Raw genomic sequence first — 12,521 nt, 5'->3', positions numbered from 1 at the left:
CATCATTGTGGGGGAAGAAGCCCCCACACCACGCAGAAGGAACCTGCACTCCCCAAGCTCTCCTCTGCACACCATGGACAGGATGCCCTGAGTGTTTAAGGCAGGAATGTCAGGGTTCAAGGTGGATGAAATGGGAATGCTACCAGGCAGTGAGGAAGGATGGTGACCCAGGGAGCAGATCTCTCTGAAAAGGCAGGATGTAACTGTTCATCCTGACCTGGTTTTGCAGACTGTTCAAGCATGGCACAGGATAGATGTCAGTCTTGTATGCTCATGCAGATGCAGGTGGCACTGAAGCCTCCTAGCTGCCTTCCACAGACATTCCTGCCACCCTGGCAAGAAGCAAACACGTACAAATTGCTTTGCCAGATTCCCAGCTAATTCAAGTTACTGAGGAGCACATCTGTGAAGGTTCCCTCTGTGAGCCTTTGAACACAGTACTGTAAGTTTCATACCCCACATTTATCTCTAGTTCCCAGCAGTTTGCTTACAGAGTAGCCAACGCAGCAGGGAAAGCAGGGGAACAAAGATGACATGAAAAATGCTGTGCTGTGGCCAGGGTGCTCTGGGTGTAGGGAGTGCTGATGCTTAGGGTGACACTGTTGGGTAACTTGTGTGAAGAAGAAGTCCTCGTGTCCCTCTCCAAGTGGGGCTGGCTGCATGCAGAGAAAGCTTGGCAAGTGCAGCAGCAAAACTGTGAGGGGGATATCATGTGGCACCCAGCCCAGATGGCTCCAGAGCAGTCCCTAATGCTTGTGGTCTGGCTGGTCCTGGTGGAGGAGCAGAGGAAGCCCAAGGCAGACCTAAGTATTCCCTTTGAGAATGTCCTTGCACAGTGTCATTCCTCATGCATGGTCCTATCACTGTTCCCCTGCTCCCAGAAATCATTGCTTGGGCAGTGGCAACTCAGTGACAGCATCAGCATTTGTCCCAGGATCACTGCAGTGCTGTGGTTAGCAGCATATTTTGGGACATGATGCTGTGAAACATCTACTCTTTTGAATAAAGGTACCTGGCTACGCAAATCATAATGTCAGGACTGCATCTTGCAGAGACTGGTCTGGACTTTCAGATTAAGGTCTTGCCTAGTACCCAGAAATGCAAAGAAAAGATTTTGCAAATCTGAGTCCTACTTCCCTTGGTAAAAAAAAAATATATATTGGAAAACATTCAGTGAGCCAGAATTGCCTAGAGAAAAAAATAACCTGGGGCGCTGCAACCAAAACAGCAACAGAGTTAAAAGGAGATTTTCTCAATAAACATTCCTGAGTTCATATTTTTAAAAGTGAAGGATGTGCAAGTCTGGAAGAAAAAAAAAAAAAAAAAAGCTTGAGTGTAGTTCAGAGATCTGGAAACAACTTGGTTTTGTCTGCTGTACCCAATGGTGAATGTGGACATGCTGAAGAGGAGAACTCAAGGCAGTGTTTCAGAGGAAGGTGACAGCCTCCCTCTTGTCTGCAAGCCTCCATCTTTCCTTTGCTGGCAATTCCAGCTGGACTTTCTGTTTGTCATGCCTGAGTTTGGCCTCCCCTGCTGCAACAATGCCTTTTCTGTGCAGCTAAAGGGGGCACCTGGCACTGAGCTGTGGTCCAGGGGACCTGTCCACAGTTCTTGTTCCTGTCTTGTGCACTGGCTCCAAATGATCTGACTGTGTGTTCTGCCTCACACAGGTCTTTGTTAAATCTCACTGCTGGGTGAGAGGGCTGGAGTACAGACTCAAATCCACTCTCAGGAAGGAGGCTGGAGTGTGATTCCCCCCGGGACTGAGCCTGCCTGAAGTGCTGCCCCAGTGCTGAACACAGTGGCACAGGCTCTGAGTAGTGCTTCAGTGCACCCCAAAGTGAGCACACATCCTCAGCCTTGCCACTGACAGAGGGCTCATCCATCATCTGCACCCAGGTGTGAAATGCTGCCCTGGACACCAGCCTGGGAATACCTCACTGGCACATTCCCACTGCTGATGGGGACAGCTGTCTCTGGGCACAAAGATACTTCTGTGTTGCTGGGAGGAAGGAGGTTATAGGTTACTCTGCCAGCACAGCTCAGTGTCCCACAAACAGCCTGAGAACAAAGGACAAAGACTTAAATCTTGTAAAGCTTCCTGTTCCAGCAGAAAAATTCATGGATTTGCAGGGGCTCAGGGTTCAGCACTGCTGATGGAGGTGGGTACTGCCCCTTAGCCAAAGGCTGCTTTCTTTCCTCACTTTGCAGGGAGAAGCACGGGGGAATCCACTCAGAGCTGTGCATGGCCCCTGCCTGCTGTGCTCTGTGTGTCAGTGCCTGTGTGGGCAGCAGCAGCAGCAGCAGCAGCTCCTCAGGTGGATGCCTGTGCCATCAAAAATCCTTACTGCCAGCTAACACAAGGCATAGAGGCTCTCTGCCTCACTGGGGTCAGCCAGGCTGGGCTGCTCCTCTGGAGCTGAGACTGAGAAGGGCCTGAAAGTCTTCACAATTTTATTATCACAAAGGTTTCAGAAACAGCAAAAACCGACCCCTAATGTTGCATAGCTCCAAAGTTTATTTGTCCTTGTCCAGCAGTTATTTGACCTGACTATTTCCTGCCTTAGAAAGCCACCCAAGGGAGGTCAGAGGGAGGCTTGGCCAGGGTTTGAGAGTGGTGTGGCAGGGAGACACCAGCTCACCTCCATTCCAGGTGGGTCTCTGTGCAGCCCTGGCCTCGACTCCTGATGGGCCTGGACCCAGCAGAGCGTGGCTTAATGAGTGATAATGCTACAAAGCACATTAGTCTGCTGAGACTAACACATTAGTCTGTAGTTATTAATTACTAACTACACCTCCTGAGGCAACTGAATCAGCAGAGAGCATATAATTAAACCCGAGGTTGTTTTTGATAGATTTTAAATGTTCTTCTAGAATTCTCTGCCTGGAAGAAAGAAAGAGGGCAGTGATGATGAAAGGTGGTGAATGGTTTGTGTGAACATTGAGTCTATTTTAATGGTACTCAGTCCTGCCTGCTGCCATCACATTTCAGTGCAGAGCTATTTAATATGTCGTCAACAGTGGCCTTTCTTTTTTTTTTCCTTTTCTCTTGCCATGAAAAATAATGATCCCAAAGCATTGTTCAAATGCACACGTAAAGAAGGAAACAAAGCCTTAAATACCAGAGGGACAAGGAATGTGTGATCAATGTTTGTGGATTGAAGTGCTTCTTCTGTACCTGGCAAAGAATTTGTGCAACAGTTTTTCAAGAAGCCTTCTGTGTGCTGTCCAGGCAGGCACAGACTTCTTGGGTGAGGTCAGCTGCAGCTGCCTTTTTAGTGCTTCTTAATAAATCCCCTCATAATTAGATACTCTTCTGGATAACTTGCAGCTCTAAAGCTCAGAGGAATTTTAATCAGTTCAGCCTCTTTTGGGTGAGGATTACATTCAATGTATCCATACATCCATGCTGACTGGCCATTTGGTGCTGTATCTGTTTGATCTGCAGGATCTCCAGAGGAAACATGGGAATGATCAACCCAGCACACAGCAAGTCAGGGCTGGAAGATTACCCATTTAAGGCTGGACATGCTGAAACTGTTCCTGGTATCAGTACAGTATTTATTACATTCCTCAGTATCCTCTGGCAGTGGCCTTGGCCCTTGTTCAAGGCTGAGTGACTCCTCTCAGCAGCAGGCGCCTGCACAGGACACTCAGCATTCCCTGCAGGGAGGTGCTCTCAGTGGGTGGCCGGTGTTTGGCTGGATTTCCCTTCAGCCTTGAGCCTGCCTGCTTCTCCACCCGCTGCTCTGCCTTTGCCATGGGTGCCTCAGGACAAGGAACACTTTGGGCTGTGGAGCCAGGTGGGATGGCAGGCAGTGGGGAAGGGTGGCAGGGAAGGGAGTACCTGGCTCAGGACCTTCTTTGTTTCCCCTCTCAGGCATAAAGGGGTCCCCAGCTGGGCTAATGACCCAGCGGGGTCGGTGCTGCTGAATCCAGGTACCAGCATGGTGGGGAAGGTGAAGCTGAGGGCAGCCTGCAGAGCTCTGGGGAGTGGTGCCACTGCTCTGCATGCTGGCTCTGCCACGCTTCCCAAAACATGCCCCCTCCCCTCCATAGCTTTTTGGGGAAACAGCTCTGGCAGCAAGACCCCTGTCCCTTGTCTCTCATTAGCCCAGCCAGCCCAGCACATGCTTCACTCTGGGCAGGGAAAACACAGTTACTGTGCAGTAAACCCACTGTGGCATTCACATTCTCTGAACAGAGAGAGAGAAATAATTCTCTCTCCCAGGTTTTTTCCTGGAGAAGCACAGAGAGAAGAAGAGAAAACAATTCTTATCCTTTCTTGTTGCTCCTGTTGTTTTTGCACATGTGGAATGTGTTAGGAAGATTGTTTACCTGAAGGGATTTGGTAATTGGATTCTGGTGATGGTTGTTTATATTAATTAACCAATCACTCCAATCTGTGTCCTGACTGTTGGGAGACTGTCGCAAGTTTTTCTTTAGTATGTATGGTGTAGTATCTCTCAAATATGGTATAGTATAATGTAATATAGTATAGTTTTAGTAAAGCAATTGTTCAGCATTCTGGATCAATGGAGTCAGATGCCAATCATTCCCTGCACCGGGGGCTCCCTGCATTTTACTGTAACCCACATTCCCGATCTTCATGTTTGGGAACTGTGTGATCTGAAAGTGAGCACAGGAAAGCTCTGATGTGCACTGTGCACAGGCTAGAAAGGCAGCAGCAACTACAGACAATCTCCAACATTCGTGCCTAATGCTGACCTCAGACCTCTGCCAGCAAAACCAAAGTAAATCCATTACAGAGCTTTACAAGCACAGAAAGGCTTTCACTCAAGTGCTGAACTTGGATGTCCTGCCTGCAGCCAGGCCTCTCTGCAGTACTGCTGCTCTTGCATCCCCACCTGCTTCCAGCAAACAGGACACAACTCCATTAACTCTGCCCTTTCCTGCTGGCCCTTTTGCTTGGATGGTGGCTGCTGAAGTAGGAAGGTCAGCTGCCATCAGACAACACCTATGCTGCTCAGAATTCTCTTCCCTCCCTTCTTATAACTGCAGCCTTGGGTGGCTGCAAAGAGGAGCAGCTTGGTTGGTGTTACAAAGGTATGAATCTCTTCTCACACAGTGAGATCAAAATTAGGCTATTTGGGGCCAAATTATTTTACCAGCCTAACTTGGCAGGGCTTCATTGCCTTCTGTAAATGAAGATGGCCATTTGCATTTATCCCATCAGATGGGTGGCTAATTGCTTGGCATTCCTTGAAGATATGAACAGACGGCAGCACAACCGATAATTCATCTCAGCTGCTCTCAGGAGAGAAGCAGCAGATTTTTGCATGCACTCCTGTTATGCACTTGGGCAGTGCAGTGTTCCTGTCCTGAGCTCCTGACAATGGCTGAGGTGGAAGACAGCTTTTGTTTCAGCAAGGAGAGGAGATGACTCCATTGCTGACAGAGTCCAGGCCATGGTGCAACATCAGGGATCTCTTAGGATACCATCACCTCAAAATCCCTCCTCATTTCCTTCTTGTCTGGTGGTCTCATTTTGGACCACTTCAATTTCCAGACCAAACCTACACCTGGCCAGCCCACACCATGTTTGCTCTCATGTGACACTGCTCTCTAGCTCAAATCAACCTGATTCGCTTGTGCTCTTCACAAGGAGAACAAGCAAAATTTATTTCATTTCTTTCCATTAAATAAACTCTTCAGTCCTGTCCCTGGCATGTGTGCCTTGCTGAGTCCCTTCTCATTTGGCATCCTCTGACATGGATGCAAGTCTGATGAAGGTTTGTGTCATTAAGCATTCCTTGGCTTTCACAAAGCCATATCTTACACAGGAGATATTCCCAGCTAATTACTCTCACATCCTGCTGCTCTCGTTCCCATCCTACGAGCTTCCAATTTACAGCAGTGATTCTGCCCACAACCCTGCACCTACTGGAGGGCATGCCCCTCTGTCACCAACATCAGTCTCTCCAGTTGTCACTGCCAGAAACAGCAGCTTCCCAAAATATAAAACATCTGCCTGTCCTTCACAAGTGCCAGTGCATGCCCCCACTCCTGCTCCATGTCAAGAACTCCCAAAAACACTCAGGGAGAGCACATGCAAGGCCAGCTCCTGAATTGCTCTAGCATTACCTCCTATCTGCTGGTTTGGTCCTGAAGTACTGAGACTGCTTTTCTTTTCCTTGCGGAGCAGTGCATCACTGAAAGCACAGGCCAGCCCAGCAAAGCTGCTTTTCATCCTAGAGGGGCAGTTTTTTAAAATTAATTCCATTCCTGTTTACTTTTCTTTTAAAACTTCTTTTCAACTTTGAGTCAAGACACAAAGGTGCTGAATACACTGCAATAAGTTCACTTTAACAAGAGTACTTGTAGCACTGCTTAGAAACCTATAACCTAGATCAAAGTATTTACTCCAAGTGTTGTTTAAACTCCTGAAATAAGGTAACTCCAAGCTGAAGCCTTGTGTTCACCCATTTTAAAAGCTTATGAAGTAAGCTTTAAGTAAGAAAATGCTGGAAAGGAAATGAAACTGTTTTGCCTAACAAATCTGTTTGAAGTCACAGAAGCCAGCGGTGATTTATGTTGTTATTGAGATTATTTCTTGCAGTATGCACTGCCAAATCTACATTCCACAAGGACTGATATTCTATGTTAATGCAAAACTGCTTTTGTTTCCCAAACCCAGACATTTCTTCCAACTGCTGATCTTTCTGTGTTCTACACAGACCTTTTAGTGATAAAAAGAGGAAAAACAAAAGTATTCTCATGCCCAGGACACAACAGAAAGCAGGCCCACTGTACTCCACTTCAAAATCCCTCCACTGCACTTCATAGAGACAAACTTTAATAAATTTACATTTATTGAAAATATCACATTAGCTTTTATTTTGCTCATTTGCCCCAGTGCACAATTAAGCTATTTAACATGTAAATGGTAATAACAGAACTGCAAGCAGCTTCATAAAATGAAAGACCAAATACACTGGTAACATGATCAGACTGTTTTTAATCTGGTAGATAAGGAACAGTGGGGTGGAAGGGAACAATCTGTTTTAGGGTCCAATACACAACCTATCCTGTTGTTTCAACACATACATGTGTTATTAAAAGCCACTGTTTAGCAGCGTAACATGCACCTAAAAATTGACAACGTGGGACATCATCCATTCAATATACTATTTGTAGATGAGAATCGTTAGGGATGGGAAAAGGATTAAAATAAGAAGAAAAGCACCAGGGCTCCACAGCCCTTCTAGAACCAGGTACTTTGCAGGGAGAGTGTAATGCCATTTGTCAGCTCTACTGCGCCATGCTGTGAGGACGAGCCTTCGGTCCATTGCCCGCATGTCTGCCGTAGAAATGCACTTCTTTGGGAAAGCAACCACCAGGGCTTGGCAAGGGTGGGCTGCCTCACACCCCCAGCTTGTTGGCCTGGGTGAGGACAACCTTGAGGACTGGCATGAAAGCAGAGGTCTCGCTGAAGTTGCTGGTGCTGACGATGTGTGTGTGGATGTTCAGTCCCTCCTGGTAGTTGCGGGTCTCGATGCTCTTCACGATGTTGTGCAAGCCACTAATGATGGTTGGAGAGAGCTGCAAGGAAGGCAGGCAAGGCAGGTCAGCACAAAGGAAAACAAAAACTAGAAAAACTAGAAAAAGAACTAACTAGAAAAAGCAAAACTAGAAAAAGAAATTGAGTGTGGCGCTTGGCTCTCAGGAGGGTGCAGCACTTAGCTCCTTTATTTGGACAGCCATCTTCAGAGCTGCACCACACTGGGAACAGTCATTGAAAAGTCTAACAATGGACTTGAATCAGAATGGACTTCTCTGCAGTGCTGCTATGCCCTGCAAGCCTTCCCTGCCAGCCCCTGGATGCAATTCCCTGGGGTGGGAGACCTGCTGTGACACACTCCTGGCACCAGAAAAAACCTACTGAGCTTTTATGCCTTTGGGTAAGGTTAATTGCTCAGCAAACATGGCCTGATAACAAGGGGATTACATCACTCTAATCTTAAGGTACTAAGACATTTAAGCACAGTCCTTTATTCTGCCAAAGCCTCCTGGAAGGCTTTGGAAAAATGACCAGATCTTCAAAAGTACTTGCACACCTGCCTTCCAGTGAAGTCCCCTGGGTTCTGTTCTGAGCCCAGGCTGTGTGTCTCAGCTCCTGCCTGGAGCAGAGAAATGGTGCCTGCTGCAAGGAGCTCTGCTCTTTGGCTCAGCACAGCACCATAAGACTCATGACACGACCCCAAAACAACACTATAAAATCTGCACAGGCATGTGGGGCCAAGCACAGTAACTGGCTGCTTTCTAAGAAATCCATGCAAACTTCCAATAAATGGATGTGGAGCATACTTCCAAAGAAAAAACGAGCACCTGCTACATACTGCAGAAGCAGTACTGCACCAATGAACTCATTGGCCATATGAGATTGAGGGGTGGGGGGAAGTAAAGCAGAACTTACTGTCTGTTCCCTAAGTTTGTCATACAGAAACTCCAGGCGTTTATTTGCATCATCCAGTTTCCTCTTGGTTTGCTGCAAGACAAATAAATACATCAAAGGACAGCAATTTTAAGAGCCCCAGAGCAATCTGATGTCATTGCAAACAGGTCCATGCAGCACATCAAATTCCTTTCTCAACAACATTTTCCTAACACATCAGTTGGATTCTTTGTTCTGTACTCTTCTCCCCTGATTTTGCTAGGAAAGACTCCATGACTGTAGCTCTCCACATGTAAACTCTTCAGCTGTCTACAGAAAATAGGAAACTGCAGAGGTACACCCCAAAAGCCACTGGTCATTTGCAAACCCCATTGGCAGAGCTGATAAGAAAAGTGACAGAATTCTGAGTTGCAGCATGATTTTTGTTTCCTATGGTTCACTGAAAAAACATAGTGCTAACTAGATAGAATTCTTACTTGAATGAAGTATCCAGCAACATCAGTGAGTTTACTGGCACATGCAGATTCTCCAGTTCTAAGTGTGTACAACTCAGTCATCATTTATGACAAATCCTAATTATACTTTTTCCTCATGTGATTAGTAAAGCCAGCAGTTTGTAAGTTTTTAGTGTCAACAGAAAAACTAATAGCCTAACCCAATCTGTCCTTAGAGACACTTAGTGCTTCATGACTTTTATAAAGTAAACCACCCACTGATGTGCCTGGAGTTATTTTGCCACCAAAGGCTTTTAAAATAGCCCCAGTACATTTCACCTGGAGAAATGAACTTTTATCCACTTTTTTTTTTAACATCTAAAATTGTAGATTTTACTCCAGAGTAAAACAGTAATAAAGCATCAAGGTTACAATTGCAGGAGCACAAAAAAGCTGCTGGTCAACAGCAGCAGAAATGGCATCAGTGCACAAGAGTAATGGAATTTTCTCCTAAATCAGTCTGTGCACCAATCCATCTTCACTTAGGCTAAGTGCCATTTTCCCTGGCAAGAGGAAATGTTTCTCTGGATTAAATAACTGCCTGGAGAAAATAAAGTCTGTGGGAATGCTCTAGCTCAAGGGTGAAGACCAACTGCTGGCTACTTGCTGTGCTGGAAATTAGGGAAAGCTGTTCAGATGGCATAAAAGAGAACACAGCACATGGATCTTGGGCCACATGCAGGAAACTCCTCAGCAGCAGTTATGTCATCAAGGAACTGAGCTACCTAAGGAAAAAGTACCCCAGGAGGAGCAGGTAAGAAACCCCCAGTTCTTCTGGACTGCCTAACTCTCAGATGCATGACCACACAACATTTGTTTCAAAACCCATGAAAAGGTGCAGATGCTATTTGCATTTTACAGATGGTCAGCTAGGACAGAGAGGAATAAACTGTGTCTGGGGAACAGCAAGACATCTCTCCAGCCAAAGAGAGCAAGACATCTCTCCAATCAAAGCAATTTGGTGGAAGTGCAAACTGCTGTTCTCCTCACTCTTTAGTTCCTGTTCCCATTTTCCCCTTCAGAATAGAATAGCTGAGCAGTGCCTGTATTTGCTCTGACAACAACTGATGTGTACAGTCAGGGTGGTGTCTCTTGTCTCTGTGGGCTGAAACACTTTCACTGCCTAAAAATATCAGAGAGACTTAACAAGAAGCAAGAGAAATGTGTTGGCAGAGCAGAAAAGCAATCCCCAGGTGCAGATATGAGTGGAATGCTTTTGCATTCTCTGTCTGGCTGGGGGAAGAGGCACTTGGAGGAAGAAAAAGTCAAAGGGAATGCAGAATACATTATATATACATACAAACACATATACACACATATATGTATGCACTCTACAGCCTTTAAATAAAGGATTTTGAGCAACTGAGTGACACTGAATGACAAGAGCATGAGTTTGTGCTGCTGACCAAGCAAATTCAGTGCACAAAGCCCTCTGCATGCCACCAGCACCACCTTTTAGCATGTGGCAGGCACGAGCTGAACAGTCAGCAGCTGGGCTTTGTGGTGCCATGTTATTTACTGGCCATCAGAAATAAATGAGCAGCTTTGGGAGGGATAGCTCATTTACAAGGTACTGGCTGCCATGGGAAATGTTTTTCCTATCCAGCTCCAGTGGTTGTGTTAAAGCTGTTAACCTTCCCTTTCCCAGGTAACTGTTGTTTCCCTTTGAAATGAGCTTGTTAGCAGCAATCACAAGTCACAGAAATCACCTACCGGGTCAGAGGCAGACAGCAGGCACCTCTGGATGAGAGCTTCAAAAGTAGTCTTCAGGATAAGGTGCTCCTCAGGGATGGGCTTCTTGGTGATCTTCTCTGTTGGCAGTGCCTGCACGTGCTGAGCAACAGAGAACAGGTGAGGCTTTTCCAGGTCACTGTGCCCACATGTTGTTCTCAGCTAAACTGAGTGGCATTATTGCCTAGCTTGGCACAACTCCTATTTCTTCCCTGGGGGTGTGTGGAGGTGACTTTACCAGCACCTGCTGTTGCTCCCTCTGGGAAGCTGTGAAAGTTGCAGAAGGAAGCAGCTTGTTGGCCCACACTGACTATAGGATTAGTGGCATCTAGGTGGAGATTACAGCAGCAAAACGCCAGCAGGGTGTAAAGCTGGTGCCTAGAAACTCCACAGTACACTTTGCAGCTACAAGAAAAGGCTGGACAAGAGGACCCTGCCTGGCAGGCTCTACTGATGGACAGACAAACCCACGCAGTGCTGGGGCTAAGTTACCTGGATGGCGTTGCCAGTCGGGGCCCCCGGGGCCCCCTCCGTGCTGGGTTTGGAAACAGTGGGTGCCATGGTGGATGGCCCCAGGGGCTGGGCAGCAGGCTGGAAGCCACCCTGCAGCACCATCTGCCCTGCAGGGAGGTGTGCAGGCTGGAAGCTGGGCGCACTGCTGGGCGGTGCTGGAGCCTGGGGCTGCTGCATCTGGGACTGCGGGTCCGCCAGCGGGTTCATGATGGGGGCGGTGATGGGCACCGGGGGCAGGAAGTTCTCAGGGACCTGGGGAAACAAGCAGGGCATCCATGCTGGGGGGGCTGCTGCAGGCACTGCCCAACACCCAGCTCTCACAGACTGTCCAAACCACAGTAATTGGGAGCGCTGGACACAGAAACAACAGGGCAGACAACACAGAATTTCACTCTGGCTGACCAAAGCCATCCCTCTGGCTGCACAGTAAGTGCCTGGGTGCAGCCCAGCCTGCCCAGCCACAAGAGCTGAGTGCAGCCACCTCAAATCAGAGCCACTCTCCCTCCAAACCACAGGTCTGGCAGACCAGCACTATTAGAAGAGAAAACTAACCCACACCTACATCTATTCTTACTATTGGGTCATTATATTTAGACTTTTGTGTCTCACTTTCACGGGTGTATTTTTGTCCATGCAGTACAGTACGTAGGTCACAGCCAGCAACATGCCCCAGTAAAGCTCCTGAAAGCCTTTCAAGCTTCTGGCACACAGGTCTGCACTAAGGCAGATTACCAGGGCATTTCAGATTCATCCTTGAGCATCTGCCAGTCTTTACACAGGGGTGTTTCACAAACATTTGGGACAGGGAAGAAACAAAAAAATGAGCTACTGGCCTCTGCTACACATCATGCAGGAATCAAAACAACACCAAGGGCTTCCATGGGAATGTGCACATTTCTTCAAGTGTGCATGGAAAAAAAAAAAGGGAAGATTACAGAATCCTGAATGATGATGCTAGAATTGAGCTAGTGGTTTGGGACAGAAAAAAAAATAATTCCCAATCTAGCAACAAAGTCAATTATAAAAGAAATGAATCACAGCAATAAACTTTTCAGTGGTGAATAAGTTCTTAGTTAGGAGGAAAACAGCTGAAAATTATGGCTTGAAATGCCAGATATTTCTTCTATTTTATAACAGTCCATGTGGTGAGTCATTTTATAATATCCTAAACCACCCCTCAGACAGTGGACAGAAGGGAAACAAACATAGAAACATGACTGACAGATTTGTTAAATACCCAAGAGGGAATGCAACAAACACATTCCTCATTTAGAAGGAGCCAACCCGCAAGCCTTGGCTATGGCAGAAATTCTGGCTGTGACACACACACAACAGAAGTAGCAAAAACCTTGTGTGCTGAAGGCTGC

At 46.9% G+C, this 12,521-nt stretch overlaps 1 protein-coding gene across 16 annotated transcripts in view; it reads right to left on the bottom strand.

Moving 5' to 3' along the window:
- Positions 1 to 6,959: 6,959 nt before the first annotated feature.
- The window catches only part of SEC31A (SEC31 homolog A, COPII coat complex component), a 40,664-nt gene continuing 35,102 nt past the window's right edge, over positions 6,960 to 12,521 (bottom strand). For all 16 annotated transcript variants that reach the window (XM_050973526.1, XM_030238794.2, XM_030238795.2 and 13 more), the window contains 4 exons: positions 11,134 to 11,406; positions 10,624 to 10,743; positions 8,438 to 8,509; positions 6,960 to 7,563 (listed from right to left, as the gene is read on the bottom strand). In XM_050973526.1, the coding sequence (XP_050829483.1) occupies positions 7,384 to 7,563; positions 8,438 to 8,509; positions 10,624 to 10,743; positions 11,134 to 11,406 (645 nt within the window). In that variant the 3' untranslated portion in view covers positions 6,960 to 7,383. The remainder of the gene's footprint in view (positions 7,564 to 8,437; positions 8,510 to 10,623; positions 10,744 to 11,133; positions 11,407 to 12,521) is intronic.

This window comes from Serinus canaria, chromosome 4, assembly GCF_022539315.1.
Source record: "Serinus canaria isolate serCan28SL12 chromosome 4, serCan2020, whole genome shotgun sequence".
In the NCBI taxonomy this organism is placed as follows: Eukaryota; Metazoa; Chordata; class Aves; order Passeriformes; family Fringillidae; genus Serinus; species Serinus canaria.
Note: the sequence above shows the minus strand (reverse complement) of the source record. Positions and strands in the feature narration are given on the sequence as shown.